The following is a 21,602-nucleotide window of genomic DNA, read 5'->3' on the forward strand; positions in this document are numbered from 1 at the left end:
ACTGGAGACACATTTACTGCAGGGGACTGGTTGCCAGGTTATGGGTTGGTGGCATGAAATGTAATATTGTGGGTGGCTGATTTTGAACATCTTACTCAACATTGTTGCTAAGATCAATAATATGGGTTCTAATCATCATGGAGTGTTTAGACAATGGTGCTGGGGTGTAGGTGGTGACATCGATTGTGTTTAAGCCATTTTTCTGTCAGTAAAAAATATGTATGTATGAAAATAATAAGCTATTGTACCCCACCATACCATATTTTCAAGGTATTGTTAGACCTTGAATGTTTCTTCTGGTACGACATACAGTCATAAATGAAGCAGTAGGGCTGCGCTGTGCACTCAGACTGTCAGCATAAAAGCACATTGTCTTTCCGGCAGCCGATCTTGAAAAACGAGTGTGAATACAACTTTATTTGTCATCCATGGTGAGTTATTGATTCAGCCTGCACAGCTTTCATGGTGCGTAAGCAAGGAAAGCAAAGAACCAGCCTGTGTTGCCTATCGATCTCAATCGTTGCTATGCCATTCACCGCAATTCTACATAGTCTTTCAAGAACTATTTTCTTCAATATCTATCTTCAATATCTTAATGAGGAATTCTTGACAGAAGTCATCTAAACGATTCTTTACCGACTATTCAAAAAATAATCCCTCAGCACTGGTTGTTCCCTTTCCAACTACCAAACAATTGCCATACTGACACCATTGGCAACATCCAAAACAAGTTGGACTAATTTCCTTGACTGGCCACAATATTGAGGCTCATATCTGATTTTGCAGATTAGGTGTCCTTTGAGATCCACTTCACTTACGGTAGCCCGCAAGGCTCACTACAGGAGAGCCTCTCTCCAGTAATGAAAGCTCTCTTCAACTAATTATGTTCTTCGTTAATCCACTTCTTATAGCCTCTTCAAACAATTGTACTCCACAGAAGAGCGTGTTTTAAACTAAAGCACCCCATGTTATTGGGGACGGGCACAAGAGAGTTTTTGAATGTAGCTCGTTGTTCATATCTAGATATTAAAACCCTGCTGACAATGTTGGACATGGATGAGTCAACTAATATATATCAGTACGAATGCCAATGCTTGAAATTTTCACCAGGGTCTAACATTTATACAGGCTCACCATCTGTTCTACCTGGGAAATCCCTGGACATACAGTACCTCAGAGTTACTGTAAACGCCATATGGTGTAACAGAGCATGATGGGTTCCAATTACCCACAAGCCCCCAGGGTGACCTTCGACCCTGACTAGAACAGGAATTCCTACGGCTTAAGAGGGAGGAGTGCCGACCAGGGGAATAACCATTAAAATGGATCAAACGCTGTTCGTTAACTGATGGTCTGGAAAGCCTTAGATGAGCCTTAATGTGTGTGTGTATGTGTGTGTAGCAAAGAAAAACTTGGAATACACTCCACATTCTGTGTGATTGACATCAGTAGAATTTGAGAGACCACTATTCACCAAAACTACCTCCTTACCTCCACTCTGCAGACAGAACACGGCTTCAGAATGGAATGGGGGAAATGGAAACTCTCCAACTTAATAGGTCAGCTCATTGACAAAGACCACACCCGTCATGTTTCTGGATGGATTTCAACGAGTTTAATTGGCTATTCTCCCGATTAAGGATTGGTAGACAAAGGTACTTCAGCCAACCACTGGGTGCCACTGTGAACTCAAGAGAGAACTCCCTGGAGACCAACCAGGGCCCTCCAAATTATTAACAGTTAAACACCTGACAGAAGTTAAAGAAAAAAAAAAATCACTTGGAGGTCTGGAGTACATTTAGACAGGATTAAAGTTCACCCTGTTTAAAAATTCAATTGGACTATTTCTGAAAGAGCTGTGGCCTTCATTTGTTAAACCTCTTAAGCATAATTAATGGAATTGAATATGACCGAGCTATGAAGTCCAATGAAAGTGTGGTGACTTCCTAAATAGCAGTGTAGCGTGTGTGTGTGTGTGTGTGTGTGTAGTGTGTGTGCATGCGTGTGTGTGTGTGTGTGTGTATCCTGAGAAAGGGGCCTTGAACACAGGGCAGAGCACCTTTCAGAGCGCGTTGTAGTGTGAAATGGCGCTAAATGCACCCAGACAGGCTGTGCTTTGATGACACACCGTCTGTCTCTGGCTTTCATTCCTGCTCGTGTTGAGAAGGAATTCCAAGGAGGCGGCCATTAAGGCATTGTGGAAATGCTTCATTAAAAACAGGCCAGACTACATTTTGAATATCCGGATGTAAATTTAACTTAATTAATTCGCTGGGAAAGTGTGCAACACCAAAAGGCAGTTCGACAAAGGTATAGAGTCTATATATACTATAGACAACATAGGTATAGATTCTATATATATTATAGACAACATCAGATGAAATAGCCGCGCTCTTTCTCCTACAACAGGCTTCATGATGCGGCTCTCCGTTTGGCCCTGTACTCGCCCCCTCTTCCTCCGAAAGGCAGGGAAACGAGGCCAGGTAACTGCCAGAGAGCCCGAGGCGCAGGCATAATTGCCTCTGCCCTGCTTTACGCAGGTCTCCCGGTCCCACCCCGGTCAGCACCCTACCCTTTCCCTGCCTACGCGTGCCAGCGCCAGCGTCCGCGGGCATCACAACAAACCTGCAATTGTATGAGCGGGTGGCAATTACGGCGAACGGCACAATTACAGTGCGGGGAGGCCGATGACAGGCATGGAGATGAGGTAGACATGGCGGCGGTGCGACAGCACGCACACGCCGAGAGTGAGGACAGACAGACCTGCGGAGTGAGAGGGAGGAAGTCATCCTCTTCACCCCCCCCCTCTAGAGAGAGGGAGGCAGACACGGACGTGGTAAGGAGGCCAGAGAGGAACATTCACATTCAGATTCATTGACAATTTGGAAACACGATTTGTCCGAACAATGGAACCGTTCAAGCAGCTGCTACTGTGGGCTAGTCGCAGTGAAAAATGAACGGCTGGGGTTTGAGAGAAGTCACTTAAGGAGACTTGGCGGATCTCTCCTTGTACCGAAGCAAACAAAGACACAAACTTGTGCTGCATCACGGTCGTTTCACAGTTTCAGTCCCCGTGGGAACTTCTCCAAGATGAGCACTTTCCCTCAGCATCTGGCAGTTCTTGCGACAACACACTGTACCAGCCTCACTAAATTAGGATAAATACAACAGAAATGACACTACATTCAAAAAACCCGCTGTAGTCGGCGTCCCCCTCACTCAACAGAAGGTACTTCAAACCAACCACTTCCAGCTTGAGGTACTAATGTATCCTCCCGCAAGGCACCGCCACTCCGCTAGCCAAGGTAACAGGTAGATAACGCTAATAGCTTAGCTGCATGAATATTAGGTCAGGGCGAAAAGGTCACTGTTCCTTTAACAATGCCTTGTTCTGAGGTTGCCATGGTTTCAGTAGTCAGGCGCATAAGTTCACTCTCTGGATTTAGCACTCAAACCCACACGGTAATTGCTACTCCTCCACAGCATGAAAAAAAGAGAGTGAGAGAAAGTGTGAGAAAGAGAGAGAGAGAGAGAGAGAGAGAGAGAGAGAGAAATGCATATATTTATAGAAAACTGGTAAAGCAACAAACAAGTTCAATGGACAAAATACAGCTACAATGACAGCTAATGACGATTTCTGTTTGGAAGCAACTGAAGGCAGCGCTGGGTACGGAGCCAAAATGGCTGCCACCTTCCGCACCAGGGACCAGGCTGTGTGAGCTAATGCTGCTAATACTAACAGACCAGCCTTAGTGTGCACCATGGCAGCGCCTCGACACACAGAGAGAGCAAGCCAGGAGCGTTGGACATGTTCTGGCACCAATATTACGTGGGCCTAACAGCGTTGTTGCAAATTGAAAATGGCAAATGAACTGCACTTAAATAGCGCTTTACAATGGCCTTTCATTCACACACGCATTCACACACCAATGACGGCAGCTGCCATGCAAGGTGCTAGCCAGCTCATTGGGAGCAGTTTGAGGTTCAGCGTCTTGCCCAAGGACACTTCGCCATATGGACAGGAGGAGCCGGGATTCAGACCGCCGCCCCTGCGGTCACTGGACGACCCGCTCTACCTCCTGAGCCCCGGCAGTTCACTACTGAATGCCAACAATAGACTAAAAAGGGTTTGAACGGGGACACGTTGGCATGAGCCTTGTTTTAGAGGACTAAAAAGGGTCTCAAAGGGGACCGTGACGGATGGACACGCATTGGCCCTCTCTTAGTCATCTGTGGACGTTGCTTGCTCGCTAGGTAGTGTTCTGTACTATACTACACTTGTTTGGGTGCACAAGATCTTCTGCACTACCCCATGGAGGAACAACAACATTATACACCCACTTCAGCTCACCTCTCTCTCAGTAAATATTCGAGGCTACCGCCACACACAATCTAAACAAGCGGATATTTAATTAAGAGATGTCATTTCCTTTGTCTTCCCACATGTCCAGGGTTGACGTGAGGGGCAGATCCTCCCAGCTTAACCCCTCCAGATACGGTAAAGCTGCAGAGTCCTTCTTAATTCAGCTTTCATTACTTGCGATAGCTCTCTGTGCCTGGAGGGGCCTGTGGGCTTTGGCCAGTCTTTGGCTTTCATTGCAGATTCGGAGTTACAAAGAGCTTTCTGTTATTGAACGACTGCTGTCTAGGAGGCAGGAGGGGACACAGGAGGATTGCCGCTCCGTCCAGCTCGGCTTCTTTCTCTTCTTGTCACGTCAACAGTGTAGTAGAGCGTAGGTTGAACACTGACAGGTGGAATGTCACCGGATGAAAATCCCTTGACGGCTCGTGATGTGTTCAGACGATCGGGTGAATGAGGGAGATTTCATCCTTCGCTACGTTCTGCGTGGGATGCAATTTCCCTTGAAATGAAAGGAAGAAAAGAAATGATTCATCGCTGAATGGCTCCGTTCTCCGAGTTCAGCGGGGCTGCGTCGCTTACGTCATCGGTAGAGAGCGGCGGCGCAAGATCGAACCCCGATCTCCCGATTGAGTTCGGGATTCAACGTGACCGAGGGGACGTATTGTAGATGTGCGTGCGTGTGTGTATGTACAGTATGTACAGGCGTGTGTGTCCGCTCACCTTGCAGGGCCTCCTTGGCGCGGCCCAGCTCCTGCTCCTTCTGCGCCAGCTGCACGCGGAGCTCGGTGGCGGAGAGCACGTCGGCCGAGCAGCCTCCCTGGGTCTCCTCCAGGTCCTTGTTCAACATGTCCTTCATCTGGCGCAGGAGCTGCACCTCCTCCTGCAGCTGGGCCACCTCCTCGCGCAGCAGAACTACAGGAGGGAGGGAGGAAGGAAGGAAGGAAGGAAGGAGGGAGGGAGGGAGGGAGGGAGGGAGGGAGGGAGGGAGGGAGGGGGGGGGACGAGGAGCAATCCGTCATTTTTAAACGCCGGACAACAGGGACGAAAAAGATGTCACGGTTCCGTGTTATTGAAAATAAGGTTTGAAAATATAATTAAAAATGTGCATTTAATGATAGGTACAGTGGGTAGCTGTAATTAATAGGATACATTTATCTTTTACGCAGCTTGGGAGGTACTGAGAAGGATGTTATGGCTCCATTTGTAAATGAAATGGCTGGTACTTGACATGACTGCCTGTTGGTATAGCATTTAGCAACATGAGTGCGACGGATGTTATGTAGACATTTGTTATTGAAATTGCCTGTGCTTCATTTGTTCTGCAGAGGGCGAATCGCGAGGAGTTGAGGGAGAGATATGGGGAGAGAGAGAGGTTTTATTGATGTTGCTTCTTCAAACAGGTCTTCCTCCAGATCATTAGAGAAGTTGACAAACTGAGAGAATCAGAGGCAGACAGTGAGGAAGAGAAAGTGACTTCTTGTCAATACTGCTCGAAACGGCCGTCTTCAAGTATTTCCGTTAGCAATTAAAAACACTCATGCCACCATAATATAACTTGACAAATCCAAACCCAGCCAGAGACATCAAATGATTTTTATACAGAGGGGGGGGCGGGGGGGAATTATATTTGGAGTCTGGCTAGTAATCTCTAGAAGAATGAGTCGAGTCATTCTACTCAATTTCAGCCTTCCTCCAGGCACAGGGGAAGCTGGAAGAAAACCGCTCATCCCGGTCTCACATGTCTCCGCTAGCGACTGCCAAGCATAAATCACCGGCCGCTCACACCCAAGCTTCAATATTCCTGTCTGAGACGCGGATCGTTTTAAAATGAATGGCGAGATCAAGCGCGGAAAAACCCAATCACAACTGCCAAAATGTTTAGAGAGTAACTGGCAAATTAGGGCAGGGCCGAGGAACGTATGGGCGTGAGGTAGAGCGGAGGCCGCCTGTGCAGCCAAGCTGAGGATGTGGCTGTATTGAAAAGCTGATTGTCTGGCACAGTGCATTGTCCTCACAATAGATTGCTGGTATTCAACTCTCTGGCTCTCTCTCCACGGACGCACTGTTACGTAGGATTGTATTTCATGTTGCGATTTGAAAATAGCTTGGGAATGTCCACAGGTAAAACTAGTTGATGTTATTTCCTTAAAAAAATGATCTGCCTTAGTTACCTAATGAGAAGAACTCTCTATTGCAACCAAAGTGATCTACCATCCGACGTGTCCCTTATTAGCCGGCTATTACAGTACATCAAACTGTCACTTATAAACAGTCACACTGTTTGAGTTTGTTGATTTGATTCTCTCTCGTTCTGTCACTCAAATGTCACACTGGACCATGTGACCCTGATCCCGTGATGTGCTTGTGACCTTCCCCTGGAGCGCCAGCCTCCGTTCTGCTCATTAGGCCACAGCGGGCCCAGAGCTATCCCAGCATGCATCTCAGCACACCAACGTCGGCGTCATAGATACTCCGGGGAGACCTTTTCACGTGGGTACGTTGCCTCCCCGTATGTGTTTCAACAGAGCAAACTGGATGGTTAGCTATCTACCCGGGTGAGCTCGCTTGCGCTTGACACTTCCCTTCGGATGAGATGAGTCCTCGATTTCACTTTTAGACGAGCTCAAGGCCCCACAGTACCTGTCGTAGCCTAGGCCTAGTGCAGCCCGAGTTCACTGACTACATGTCAGTCGGTCTGTATAAAAGGGCCTGTTAAATAACTGGAATGTAATGTAAGAAGGAGGTTATTAGAAGCCATAGGCGAGCAGAGTGTGTGTCATTATGGTGAGGTGTACTTAATGGACCCGGTAATAGAACCACATTTTATGGGGGAACTGAAGCAGTAAGACCCTGTGCAGAGAACAGGGAATTTCTGAAAGAAGAAACCACACAATACTGTTCAGTAGTGTTAAAAACTCCATAATGGCCAATTAAATTACTTATTTATTATGTTAGCAACTATTGATTGTGCGAAGGCAGCAAAATAAGAAGTCATAAATAAGCAACAAGGTTGCTGAGCACAGAAAATAGTTTATCTGGTGCACATACCCCACAAATACCAACTAACAATTACCGGGCTGATGCAACAACGCTCACCTCGTTAGGATGTCTTGGCTTGGGATTCAGTCAGAGCTTGTATCAAAGAATATCAAGTGTCAAGGAAGATAGGTATGGTTTAGATTAGATCTAGTTTCTTTGTGTCAGACGAGGTGAACATTGGAACTTATAGTATCGCGTAACAAGATTGATAATCAGTCACGTTCACCCATCAACTCTGGGTTCCCTCCCCTGCTTTCCTGGGACCCCCTACCCTTGTGAGGAAATGCTAACCTGTTGCATTAAAGATGTTACCTCAGCCCAAACTCACATCGTCAATAAGCTACAGTGTAGTTCAAGAGGGAGTGGCAAGAGGATTGATATTACACTATTCTGAGCTCTATTTTCTGAAGGCGACACAAACTTTCTAGATAAGAGGGAGAGTACTGTATATATATATATATATATATATATATATATATATATATATATATATATATATATATATATATATGAGTGTGTGCGTGAGTGCGTGTGTGTGTGAAGATGGCCGCCTATTTGTCAATGTCTACATTTCCTCTGGCCCAGGGACGAGCCCCGTATCTCTGCATTACAAACGACACCCAGAGTGAGTTCCCTGATAAGAGCAATTTCTCCTGCTCCTCCTCGGGGCTCCTCCTCTCCTCCTCGGGGCTCCTCCTCTCCTCCTCGGGGCTCTCTGCCCTGGGATGCCTGTACCCCGAGGGCAGGGGGGGTGTTTGTTCATGCAGATCTACCGTAGAAGTGTAGCGCTACTGTAGCTGAGAACGATACTGGTGTGTCTCTCAAAAACACAAGACACCCAATACATTATAATAAGATATAAGACTACAAGTTATTCAACTAATTATATATTAATCATACCTTAAGTCAATTCGTATTTCTACTAAATGTCTAGTATTTAGTATAATATACGGTTGCTAGGAAACAACCTGAAGCATTAGAAAGTTCAATCAGAAATGTGAACGCAAGCTTGAGAGACATAAAGACATCACCAGCACTCTAGGTTGCTCATGTTGCACCGCTAATGAGAATTCAGTCGAATCAGGGATGTGACACAAAACAACAAGGGCATTGTTATTGTTGTCGTCGTCGTCGTTGTTGCTGCCAACGCCTCTGGTGAGCAGACGAGCTCACTCTAACCTCTCCAGCCTTGAAAAGACAATGATCAACACAATCACTTGGAATTCATTACCTCTCATTGGTTTTGACTGCTGCTTATCGTTTGAAACAGCTTAGAAGTCAAAGGGTATAATTTAGCTGTTACCCCAGACTCTTGGCCTGAAATCCCTGAACATTCTTGAAGAATCAACATATACATCTATAAACATGTTGATTTCACTGCCGGGGCCGCGAGAGGAAAGCCATACACACAGAATGAAGTTGTGTTGATAATCAGGATAAAGGAGTGCTACTGTTAGTGAGCAGCACTGGTGCAACTGGAGGGAACGAGAGGAATCTATCAGGGTTGGATGTTCTCTCAGTTTGTCTTCTCTCCATTTTCCCTCAGGGCTCTGTGGGGTAATGAATCTTCTGCTAGCCTCTCTTTTCACCACCACCTGTTCCCCACTGGCTAATGCAGCCAGCAATCTTGTGCTGGCGCACCTGCACTGACGAGCTAGCCTGGCATGCCAGCAGAACTGGAGTTAATAGATACAGCAAACTAGGGCAAAACTAGTCTGAGGAGAGCGGTTAGCATGGAGCTAGCATAACAGGAACCAGGCTAGCTCACTTCCCCAACGTCAGTCAGTCAGGCCTCTTCCAGACCTCGGCCAAATTACGCATACTGTAGCAAATCCATCAAATTTATGCTAGGCCATCCATCAGCCCGTGGCCAGAGAGCAAGCCTTTCTGAAAACCAATCTGCTGCTATTGGCCCAAATGTAGCTGATATGTGCACCAAAGTGTTGGGGAATATATATTTGAGCTTAGAAACCCCCGCTGTCACTCCCGGGTGATGGTGGGAAATGTATTCTGGGGCGAGCCTCTCCTCTCCTAGTTTTCAAGGGTTGTATACTGGCGCAAGTAATTACAAATGATCCCGTGGTCCAACTCGTGTACATGAGGAGTGAGGCATTGCGTTTGGTGTGAACACAACTTTAGCTTTCGGTCTGTTCCGAATATGCACATTCCCCCCCCCCCCCCCCGTGTTTGGGCGGCCTGTGGACCCGACCCGTGATTTGGATCCACTCCAAAATTTAAGAGGGTGTACATTGGCCCATGCTACACCCCTCCACTGAGGTTCATGAAAATCGATCCAGTAGTTTTGCCCAAATGCACGCACACACACGCACACACACCACCGAAAACATTACCTCTCGCCCTGCGCTGTCGCTGGTAATGAAATGAAATGGGCCTTCAAGACAGACAAGAATGATTCAAATAATTTGGGTGTAATGTGTTTCTCCGACCAACTTCTTGTATAATTCTGAGGTTCCAAAGGAGCCAAATTGGACTAATAGCCAATGATATTTGTCTGCTTTCTGGAAATTGACTGTCACAGTATTACATATGCGCAATCATTAACCCCCTTCCATCCCCTCCGCTTCCCCATCTGAATCATTCACGAGTTATCAAGATTCATAGAAACTATCAAACAAAATGTCTATTCCCTTAATTTGCATAATGGCCGCCACACATCAGTTGATATGCAATGAGACCAGTCAATTATAGCACGGGGATGATGGGCGCCATCTCCTACGTCTTTCTAGAACACTGATGAAGGCGAGATGGCCCAAACTATCGCAATAAATCAGGCAATAGCACACAAAGTATGTCAGCTTCCACATGAAGGACAGTTATTTGCAAACATTCTACAGATATTTCAAATCTGTCAAGCTTTTCGTTAGGAAAGTAGGTGTAATAGTACAAAAGTAGCTTATTGATGTTATGTTCCTCTGAGCATTACCCTCGAAACCCTTCATCCTTTACACTCTCCATCATGGTTTAAAAGTAATGACTGAAGGAAGGTAGTGTTGCCTGTTGTCGACTGCTCCTCACTGACTCTTCACTCATGGGTAGATCTCATTCCACAACACCGCTGGGCGTCCATTCTCTTCTCTCTGGAGTGGTCTCTCTGATTAGCCGTCAACACAGACGAGTCTCTCTCTCTCTCATCTACTACGGAATCTCTGAAAGCCACGTGCAAACACACACACATACAGTACACACGCACACACACACATACAGTACACACACGCACACACACACACGCACACACTCTCTCTCTACCTGTCATTGTCTACCTCTCTTTCTGCTCATTCTCTCTCTTTCTCTCTCTCCTATTAAAACAAAAAGATTCTCAGATCTTGTGTGTGTGTGTGTGTGTGTGTGTGTGTGTGTCTGAAAGGTCTAGCAATCTGTCAATGTCCGACGGCCATGAGGCAGCTGGAATTGGACTTGGCTGGAATAGGAACGGAGGTCTAAAATTGATTGGGAATGACAGCATCTGTCTAGAGGGTGGACATTTTAAGATTGGATCTCCCTCTTCTGAGTGTGAGGGAAGGGAAGCCGAGTGGGGTTTGATTCAATTCTTGTTAAAGGAGACAAAATCAATTAACGTGCTCGATGTCCCAGATTTCTCATTCAGATCACTCAATGAGTGGAGATACATAGAGGATTTAATGCTGGCTATGATCCTGACAGCAGCAGTCTCACCAGCAGTAACACGTCACTTAATCCCCCCGTGCATACGTTCAAGTTTACTGCATTGTTAATGCACTTGAGCACAACGAAACTAAATGACAATACTTAGTGCTTTTACACGTAACAGTTTTTATACACGTAACCGTTTTCATACACATACGAACGCAGAACAAACAGTATAATTCATATAAAGTGCATTACCAAACGGTGTTCAGTGTAAACAGTTCTACTGTAGCGGTTACTGGCAGTGTTTGGCAGTGTTCAGTTCCCGGGTGGCTCTAGGGTAGAAGCTGTTTGTAAGTCTGTTTGTTGGTGATTTGATGGGGGCTCAAACAGATGGTGTCCAGGGTAGGATGAGTCCTTCAGGATGTTAACTGCTCTACTGAGGCGACGAGAGCTGAGGAGATCCTCCAGGGAGGCCGGTGAGCAGCCGGTGATTTTTGGGGAGGTGTTGATGACCTTCTGAAGGGCACTCCTATCCCCTGCCGAGCACACGGAGATGCAGGACGTCAGCACACTCTCCATGGAGCAGCGGTAGAAGGACACCATCAGTTTCTCCTGCAGGTTGTTCTTCTGCACCTTCTTGACCACTAGGGTGGTGCTGGTGGTCCAGGAGAGATCTTCGGCTATGTGCGTGCCCAGGAACCTGAAATCTGGAACCCTTTTCACACAGACCCCGTTGATGTAAAGAGGATTACGGTCTGTCCTCTTCCTCTGGAAGACAAGACGGTCACAAGGGATCGGGACGTAATGGAACATATTGGTCTTATGAGATCGCCTCAAAATGATCTCTTGTAATCGGACATCTAAAGAGATAGCACATTGTGAGAGAAAAAGGAGAAAACGGATCCAGGCAACTCGAGGGATGCAGAGGCAGGAGTAGTTTTAGTTTAAAAAGCCTTTATTAAATCATGGCTTACGCGTCAACATGTTCCGACCTTGTGGTCTTCATCAGGACTAGTGATAGATAGCACATTGTGACTGTCAAAACAGGATACATGCGTCTAATAAGCTGATGTTGGAGAGTTACTTCTCTTTTAGCAGTGAAGTCCCTTTTGACAGAGCAAAACAGTTTACTGGACAAAAATAAACAGACAAGCCACCACACCAGTGCCAAGTAACTGATTCTTTTAAAACAAATTAGTGTCCTTCCTTTTGTGCCAAGAATTTGGAAGGGAATTTCAGGAAAAGATGCAGTGTTTACGGAAAGACAGAGCCCGCAGGGATCGAAAACCATCCAGGGCTTCGGTGGGTTATCTAAATCTCTATGGGCTCCATACAAACAGATTTGTATGAACGCTGGGTGGACAATGGAACTGCCCAAACCGGGAATGTCTTGAATAAAAATGGAATGAAAGCATACTCCGGGCTCAGGAATGCGAGTGCAAGTGCTTTCTTGACAGGAGGTAACAGCCCACTTCCTCGTATTTGTTTTGGACTTGGCAGGGGAGTCTGTGGTGGCGCTTGAATAACAAAATCCAACAGACAGACTTTCTAAAATCATTAGGAGATTTCCTCAGGTGAAGTTGAAAGAACACAATCGCAGACACTCTCACACTGAAGTAACATGACTCATAGTTCAGTCAAGAAATCCTGATGAGTCATTCTCATGTCCCTCACCTTCTCTCATGTCGTTGCACAGTGACACAGAGAGAACTCGAAATAAAGTCCCCATCTGTTTCTTAAGAGGACTAGTGCAGTGCCTGTTCAAAATGCGTGTGTTCAGAACGGGCCGGCTGCTAGCAGTGCCCGGCACAGCGCCCTCTGGCTGCACTTCCTTGGGTCCTAGTGCCCGTTGAACACGTGCCTTCAGAGCAGGCCGTCGCCGCACTTCCTTGGGTCCTAGTGCCCGTCGGACACATGCCTGTTCGGAATGGGACAATTAATCGCAGCTTTCTCGAGAAACGCTCATCCAAACAGCCTCACACTCAACACGGCGCTCCCTCGGGTTGTGAGCAATACACCTGTCGTATTTCAACTTAATACAGCGCCCGCCCGGTTCTCTGGGAAATCGAAATAAAGACAGTATGTAGACAGAGACAGACAGAGACTTCTTCCCTCATAGCAGGACGTAGCCCCTTGGCCCCAGAACAGCATTTAGACACTTCATCTCTCTTCTTCGTCTCCTCATCTCTGATGGCACTCCTGTGGCTAAAAATGTCAGCGGGCTCGGAGAAGACGGCAGCGCTGAGGAGACATCAGTTAAACCCAGCAGGCTGTGACAGCCTCCATCTGCGGGCCGGTCCCGAACGACTACCTCGCCGCCGGTCCTACGCTCCTCACAGACTAACCCATGAATATCTGTTAAGGCCTAGAAAGGTATGAGAATGACAGTAAGATCATTAGAGTGGTAGGGTGAGGCTAGAATCACAGTTGCTAATGCCTATTCGGACAGAACCCTCATTTTGTAATTATGCACTGGTCAGACTGGGCTGTTAGGTCAGCTCAACGCAGTGACTGACAGCACAGTTCCATTCCCCATCCCTCACATCCTCCACTGCCTCTCAGAGCAGCCAAATAATGAAGCACTTCATGGATTTTCTTCATCGATTCCAAAGAGCATTAAAAAGCTCACTGCTCAACCGGCTACGCAGAAGAAATCAAATGTGATTTGAGAAGCAAATTCCTTGGCAAACCATGTCGTTTTCATAGTAGCAGAAGGGCAAAGTCACTGTGTAAAGCTGAGAAATTCTTCCTGACCTCGTAGAAACCAAGTAATAAGATCTGCACTGCAGAGGTCTGGTCGCCTCGAAACTTATCTTGAATACACCCGTACTCCGATGACTGTCACCGTGCAGTACTGGAGAAGAACAATCATAGAGATTGGATGTGAAGAGGTAGGAAGGAAGATAATGGCTCTAGTCCGTTGACACATAGCCCTGGAGCACAGACAAGGTTTTTCAAATACCCGAGTTGAGGTATCGGTATAGAAGTATACGATGACTAGGCACACACATACTGTACAGAAAAACAGGCAGGCAGACGCAGACACACATACTGTACGCACACGCGCACACACACACACACTAGGGCTGTCTAAAGTGCCATGAAATTGAGTTCGAACGATATTCGAACTCATCTCATTCGAATTTATAAAATTAAAATAAAAGGATTTTTCATGAATATAATAGCCTAACAAAATAAATAATCCTTGACTGTAATATTGTACTGTGAACACTGTTGCCCCTCGCTGAGGTGTTAACTTTCATCTTTCGATAAGGTGCTGGGTTTGGATTATTGTGTTATTGCCCGTAAATAAATAGTAGCCTTTAATCAATAGTATACTGGGTGATATCGTTTATTATAATGGAATAACAATGAAATACACACACAGACACAGACACACACACAGAGACAGACAGACAGACAGACAGACACACACACACACACACACACACACACACACACACACACACACACACACACACACACACACACACACACACACACACACACACGGCATGTCTGATAGATTATTGATCAATGTCTGCCCTTTGCAAGCATGCTGTCCCATCATTGACCTTCAAGTCCTGGGGGGAACAAGGTTAGTGTGTCTGCCACCATCAGACTGTCTGCTACTGACAAACAACACCGCAGGGGAACACAAAAACATACGGTAGTTCTTATTAGTCTGATGCTGTTTGAACAGCATTGTGTCGTTAAACTTTACAGCAGCCCTGTTTGTGTCATTCTGTGGTCAGTCCACATTACGAATCACCTACTGCTGTTGATAGGCAGGCATATTGCAGTAAGGTTTTGAAGGAAGCAGGTCAGAATACTGATTGATTGATTGAGTTTATTTATGGATTGAGTAAAAACAGTAATCCAAGGGATGACATGTTAAAGTGTAAACACATTTCCAACATGGTCCTTTGATATTTACATACAAGACAACAATAACGCAAAACATTTATTAACCACCCAAACAAAAACAAAACAAAATTATGGATTAAGATTAAGAAAAAACAGGATAAAGAAGGCTAGTAGGCTACTGTACTACTACATAAACCTTGAAATTGCGGAAGGAGAGCCAGAAACAGGCTTCCATGTGCACCTTCACTCATTTTGACATGTTAACCATTAGAGAACTGTACTGTATGTTACCATAACCATTACAGAACTGAACCTTATGCTACCATAACAATTATGGAGCTGTGTTGTATAAGCCTGTGCTCATTATTCATTCATACACACTCCTTTACACATTTCATAACATTTCACATTTCACATTTCACACACACACACACACGCACACACACACACACACACACACACACACACACAAGCACTCATGGGCACACAGCTACTAATGGGCAATATATATGAATCCATCAACGACAGGGGATGACAGCAACGGCTGAGCTCTGACTACAGATGAAGGCGACGCAGCTGTCAATGCTCGGGGCGCTCCTCAGTGGATCAGCCAGTCAGAGCAATCTGCGGTGACGCCAGAAGAGATGAACAAGAGATTGCAGGGTCGGCCATGATGAAAATAAAAAATAAAATAAAAAACACAGGGGGGCCGAAGGTGGGTGCTTGTGGTACTCCCATTAGAGAAATCACCTGCTAATGTTGTTAATTGATGGAGACAGTGATGAGGGGAGTTCAGGACACATCCCTAGCAGAGAGAAACAGAGAGAGTAAGTCTGGCTTACTTTAAAGTCTGTCGTAGAGCCAGACTGTGTTCAGGGCTACCCTCGGGTCTTAAACGACCTTTAAAGTACGTCTTCATTCGCATCAAGGCAAACATCAGCATGACGAGGACGCTGATAGCCTGCCGCGGCATCTTATTTGCGTCTAGCGTGTCGGCAATGTTCTCAGCACACACACACACACACACGCACTCAGACCACAGATAAAATAGACCCCTTCTCCCCCCTGCCGCCGCCGCCAGACTGAGACTAGATCTAGAAATCTACACTCCAACATGAAGGAATGTGACATTGCCATGCCGGCGAGCCTATTTCATGCTTCAGGTCCCCGGGGCAATAAGGGCTGCACTTGAGGGAAAGCTGGGGTAGGAGCGATCCGTGACGGTGAGCAAGACAGTCCAGAGGGGAAAAAACCTCATACCTACCAACGCTGCCCCCCCCCCCCCCACTGCCAAGGCCCATCTTCTGTATCCCACAATGCATCAGCCAGACTGAATGTAAACAGGGGCACAGGAAAGCAAAAAAGCAATCTTTTTTTTTTAGGACCGAGGAGAGAAATCCCATGTCAAAAAGATAGCTGCACGTCGATGCTTGCTTGTGAAATTTGGCGATCGCTGGAGATTAAAGTGAGCGTGGCTGACGTCCCGAGTCTTTGTGTGAGTGTGCTCTCCTCATTACATAACCAGCTCACACATCTATTTCCAGTCCTGCCCCCCCCCCCCCCCAAATGCATCCTAAGTATAATCCTGTCTGCACATTTCAAAACAAAACCTTTCTCTTTACCGCCGGCTCTCATTTAAGGCGCGTGCGAAACAAATAGGCGCGGTGGGATCAGATAGAGTCGTTGTGAAAGCCCAGATGGGGCAGATATACAGAACTGCATTTGAAACCATATGCCGTTCAGGAGACTACTGTAAAAACAGAGCACTCAATGGATGGATGGATGGATGGATGGATGGATGGATGGATGGATGGATGGATGGATGGATGGATGGATGGATGGATGGATGGATGGATGGATGGATGGATGGATGGATGGATGGATGGATGGATGGATGGATGGATGGATGGATGGATGGATGGACGGACGGACGGACGGTGTCCTGGGCTCGATGCAAAGCAAATGAAAGCGGCCCAGGTGGAGGAGTTGGGAGCGGGGGATGGCCGACCTAGCCGAGTGCTGCATGCGTAATTAGAAGTGGGCCAGCCAGGTGGGAGGAGAGAGAGAACTGTCCTCCACAACAGACTCTTCATTAGCCGTCCTCCATTTATCATCCTGAATATTTCACTTTTACCTTGAATTAGTGGGAAGCCAGACGGTAAATAGACGCTTCTACTGTATACATACCTAATGTGCTCAGAAAATAATTGTTAGAATATTGGAAATATGCAATATTCTTTCATTGGCTAATATAACGACTCATTACCTTTCCTCATGTATTTGCAGGTGACGTCATATGGACCCACTAATGAACTGTAGCTCATCTGTTAGTTAGTGAGATGAATTCTATTCAGAACGGATGATTCCAGACCGTGGGTGGATGAAATAATAATGGGTTATACTGGGCCTGGGAATAATTGCTGCAGTTGGGATATGGATGGCAATGACCTGTAAGAGCATTTTCATTTGAAAAGAAAATTATGTTTCAGACTCCATGGTTCTCTATTATATTATGAAAAATACAGTATGATGAAATATAATCACTCGTATGCTTTTTTTTTCAATCTTTTATCGTTGCTCTGTACCCAGCCTTGGTAGCTCTTAATGAGTCTCTTTGTAACACTACCTTGAGAAGTGGGTGTGGATGGGAACGGAGATTATCAAAGATTATCAGATGCATCTGGAACTACCTGTAGTGTCAAAACACTGTACAGTATCGGCACATAGCATGAGAGGGGGAAGGAAATGACTTGCTCCTCCTGACAACTGCTTCTAACATGAGTCATGTGAAAGAGCAACATGTCAGGTTAGCTAGCTAGCTGACTGGGCCTGATGAAGGGATGGCTCAGCTCATATCCTGTGTTCAAGCCTGGTTGAGGAGTTTATTCTACGGTACTTGGCAGAGCAGATACGCGGTCACACATGATCCCACACACATGATCTGCAAAAAAAAACCTGTGTGTATGTGCGTACGTGTGTTTGTTCAAACACAACCTTTGTTCTGGTGCCAAAGGCCAAGTGAGCTTAGTTATTGAGAAGCAAGGCCAAACGTGAGGCAGACATCGTGTCATCTTTGATATCGCACCATAAAGTTTTGCTTGGGCCCTCACACAGACAAGCGCAAGAACACCCACGTACATACACACACACACACACACACACACACACGCACACACGCACACACACACGCACAAACACCCACACGCTGAAGTAGCCTGCAGCCCCTATCTATCTCAGTCAGATATGTTTGTGATTTTGTTTGTTGGAAAAAAAAGCTATTAGTTGCACGGCTATTAGTTTCTTGGCTGACTTTGAAAAGTCCAGCCAAGAAAGAAAAACAACAATTATTACTGCTGAGTCACAGGAAAAGACAACTCATTTGTTAAAGAGACTGTGAGATTAGCTTTTTGGTATCTTCACTGTGAGAAATGGTAGTACAATATAGAGCATTGGTGCCACATCTGATTCCAATGGGGAAAGAAAATGTGTGTTTCTAAGATGCCAAGCCAAATCTCCTGCTGAAGGTTTTAGAACAAAATCTGTCTGTCTGTCTGTCTGTCTGTCTGTCTGTCTGTCTGTCTGTCTGTCTGAGGGAAAGTTGGTGGACAGTTGGTGGAAAGTATGCTAACAGCAAGATGACTGTTCTTAGCCTGGAATGTTCCAACCTAATGCTCTACTTTTGAGGGGACAGTTTTAGTGTCCAGCCGAAATGGGATAATGGATTTAGCTTCATAGCCGTATTAATGGAGGCAACCCAGGGGCTATTTCCTTGAGCTCCTGAACTCTTGCCTGTGAGAAAGACAGTTTGTTCTCTCTCACCCTCACGCCATGGGATCACACAAGGGGCCACAGCGTTTACCCAGCACACGGACCGAGGCAATTACACAGACAGGACCAGCCTCTCATAATTACACTGTCACTGGACCTGGCCAGCCTGCTGTGACACACACCAAGCGCGCACACGCACACACACACACACACACACACACACACACACACACACACACACACACACACACACACACACACACACACACACACACACACACACACACACAATACACCTAATCCCTTGTGACTGACAGGTCAGTGGGACAGCTAGGGAGGGCAGGCAATGGAAGTAGACACCATGTCCCCAACCAGATCTCATAGCAGAGGTCAGAGTTCACAACAGGTTAAAGATGATAACACAGGCCCCTGTTGGTTAAGCAGCTTCACCCATGCCTGCAGAATGGGATTATAGCCAGAGATTGACAAGGCCATGGAATGAAGCTGCAAGGTTGCCCACATGAAATAAAACCACAACTAGCGTTGGGAGAAAAGATACATTTGGAGTAGCGTTGACCAAAACCCTGTTTCAAAAGGAATGTAGTCCTATTCTATTGCAAGCTTGAGGGGGGACATCTGATCAAGATTAACCGTCTTCATCCTGTTCTGCTTTGCAAAGCTGGAACACTAAAGAATTCCCTATCAGGAAATATGAGATTTATTTAGGAAATGCGAGCATGAAATGGGAGTAATTGAGCACAATTGCTAATGCGTAGCCACACCTCAGACAGAAGACGCTTGGTGATAGGCGTCTGTGAATACCCTGGATGTTTGTTTGTTTTGCTTTCTCGGCGCTAATGGTGTCACTGCCACACCCGTTGGCTAAGCTAGCAGGGTGTATATGACATGCTGTTACTACCTATCCCCACCTGCCGCTTAACCCACAAGCCGGGTTACTGGGACACCTCAGCAAACATCGTAATGGCCGTCGCATCAGTTGCAGGTGAGGCTGAAAAGAGCTGAGCTGTACAGAAGCAAATGACACTCTGACTGTAAGAAAGGTACTGTACTGTAACTGCCAGCACTCATATTGCCATACATTACAGGAGTTACAAGGACTAATATATTGACATATATTACATGAGCTTGCAGATTGTTTAGATTGAAAGGCAAATGTATATATTGTATCTAATGAGAGTGCATATAAGAGATATCGTGGATAGACCAGTGGTGCATCTGAGCAGTGAATGTAAGGTCGCTGGTTCAAGACCGGGCCAGGCCACTTGACGATCATTGCCTACCGTTGTGCCCTTGAGCAAGGTGCTAAACACTAGTTCAAAACATTGTAAATCGCTTTGGATAAAAGCGTCCGCTAAAAGACCAAATTGTAACTTCAGACTGGATCTCAGATTCTGTGCTGTTGTTTTTCCAGTTTGTCACCTTTGACCTCTCGTCACGGTGTTTAACCCCTAGGCACCAGGACAGGTGTATAAGTAGGTATACTGTATGGTACAGGACTGATTATGGGTTAAATGGTTTGGAGTAGGCCAAACAGGGCTAAAGCAGGTCAAACCAGGCCAGGTCTGGCACCAGTGTTGTTCTCCACTTTCACCTTTTTAAGTGTAAATTACGTTATGAGCAAACACACACAAACTAGTCACAATATTGCTATTGCTATTGAATGCAGAAACACACAGTCAGCACTGTTTAGAATTAAAATACTAAAAACAATGATGTCTTTATGATTCACCCCGACGGCCACAAAAACTCTGTTGTTTTGAGACAAACATTACTGCTCCAATCCCCAACTAAAACAGTGAGTCACCTACTCAGTAACACACAGCAAGAGCCCTTTACAAACACACTCAAAGCAAACTACCCTTCTTAAAGACAAGCTTACCCCAAACAATTCAAGACAATACTGATAATTATTCTGTTGATAGATAACTTAAAGTGAAATGTTAAAATGTTTTGAATGTTATAGTCTATGATGAAGTTGGTTTTACCTACAGCCAATATTGAGGGGGGTTGTTCACATGATAGTCTATAGTGGTGGAGATTCATACCCATGTTCAAACAATAACAACTAAGTTTAGGTGAGGGCAGGTTAAAGTCTCTGAACCGCTCAGAGAGAGCAACAGGTGACTGACGATCCTACAGGACACCTGACACTGCAGCGCACACCTGAACACGCTGTTCTCCATGTTTAAACACTCACAGAAACACAGGCGAACCCTTCCTCACAAACCAGTCTCACGGGTCTAGAATCCACGTTCAAAACACTAGGCCTCAGCGGGGGGGGAAAAAAACCCCTCCATGTTCAATGTTACTTCAAACCCACCGACCCCCCTGCTGTCACACACTCACCGGGCGTCCCCTCCTCCCTGGCCGACTTCATCCCCTCCTCTCCGGAGAGGTTTCCGGAGGGTTCCACTGTCAGGTGTCGGGTGGGAACTCTCTCAGCAGACAAATAAGACCGGCAGGAATTCACAGAACGCTCCACAGACACACTTCAAAAAACACTCTTCCTCCAATGCGCTAGCATTCTCCGGTATCCAGGAAATACTGCAAGCGGTTGCCTCTCTGTCTCTGTCTCTCTCTCTGTGTCTCTCTCTCTCTCTCTCTCTCTCTCTCTCTCTCTCCGTGTACCTGTTCTGGGAGACTCCCACAGGTTCAGGGATACAAATTACACTCCTCCCCCTCCACTTCAACGGCTCAGTAGAAGGGAGGGGCCTCGGGGCTGTCACCATTTTCCCACATTACTCAAACGTACGGCGCCCAGAGAGACTAGGGGGGCGGGGCTACGGCGAGGTGCGGACAGGCAGGGGGCAGGTGAGAGTGTCAATGCGTGTGAAGTCACATGACGGCGGACTGTTCAGAGTCGCTCACTTTACACAGGCGAAGGTCTACCAGCTGTCAGATAGCCAGAGGCTCTTTG

General features: G+C 46.2%; 1 protein-coding gene across 5 annotated transcripts in view; it reads right to left on the reverse strand.

The window, feature by feature from the left end:
• Positions 1-21,602, reverse strand: part of kazna (kazrin, periplakin interacting protein a) — a 96,775-nt gene that overhangs the window by 13,734 nt on the left and 61,439 nt on the right. For 4 of the 5 annotated variants that reach the window (XM_084462110.1, XM_084462109.1, XM_084462113.1 and 1 more), the window contains exon 3: positions 5,084-5,275. In XM_084462110.1, the coding sequence (XP_084318236.1) occupies positions 5,084-5,275 (192 nt within the window). Of the gene's footprint in view, positions 1-5,083; positions 5,276-21,031; positions 21,257-21,602 lie in introns of those variants that run through there. The other variant, XM_084462111.1, reaches the window with a different exon arrangement.

Source organism: Borostomias antarcticus (genome assembly GCF_949987555.1).
Source record: "Borostomias antarcticus genome assembly, chromosome: 3".
NCBI lineage: Eukaryota > Metazoa > Chordata > Actinopteri > Stomiiformes > Stomiidae > Borostomias > Borostomias antarcticus.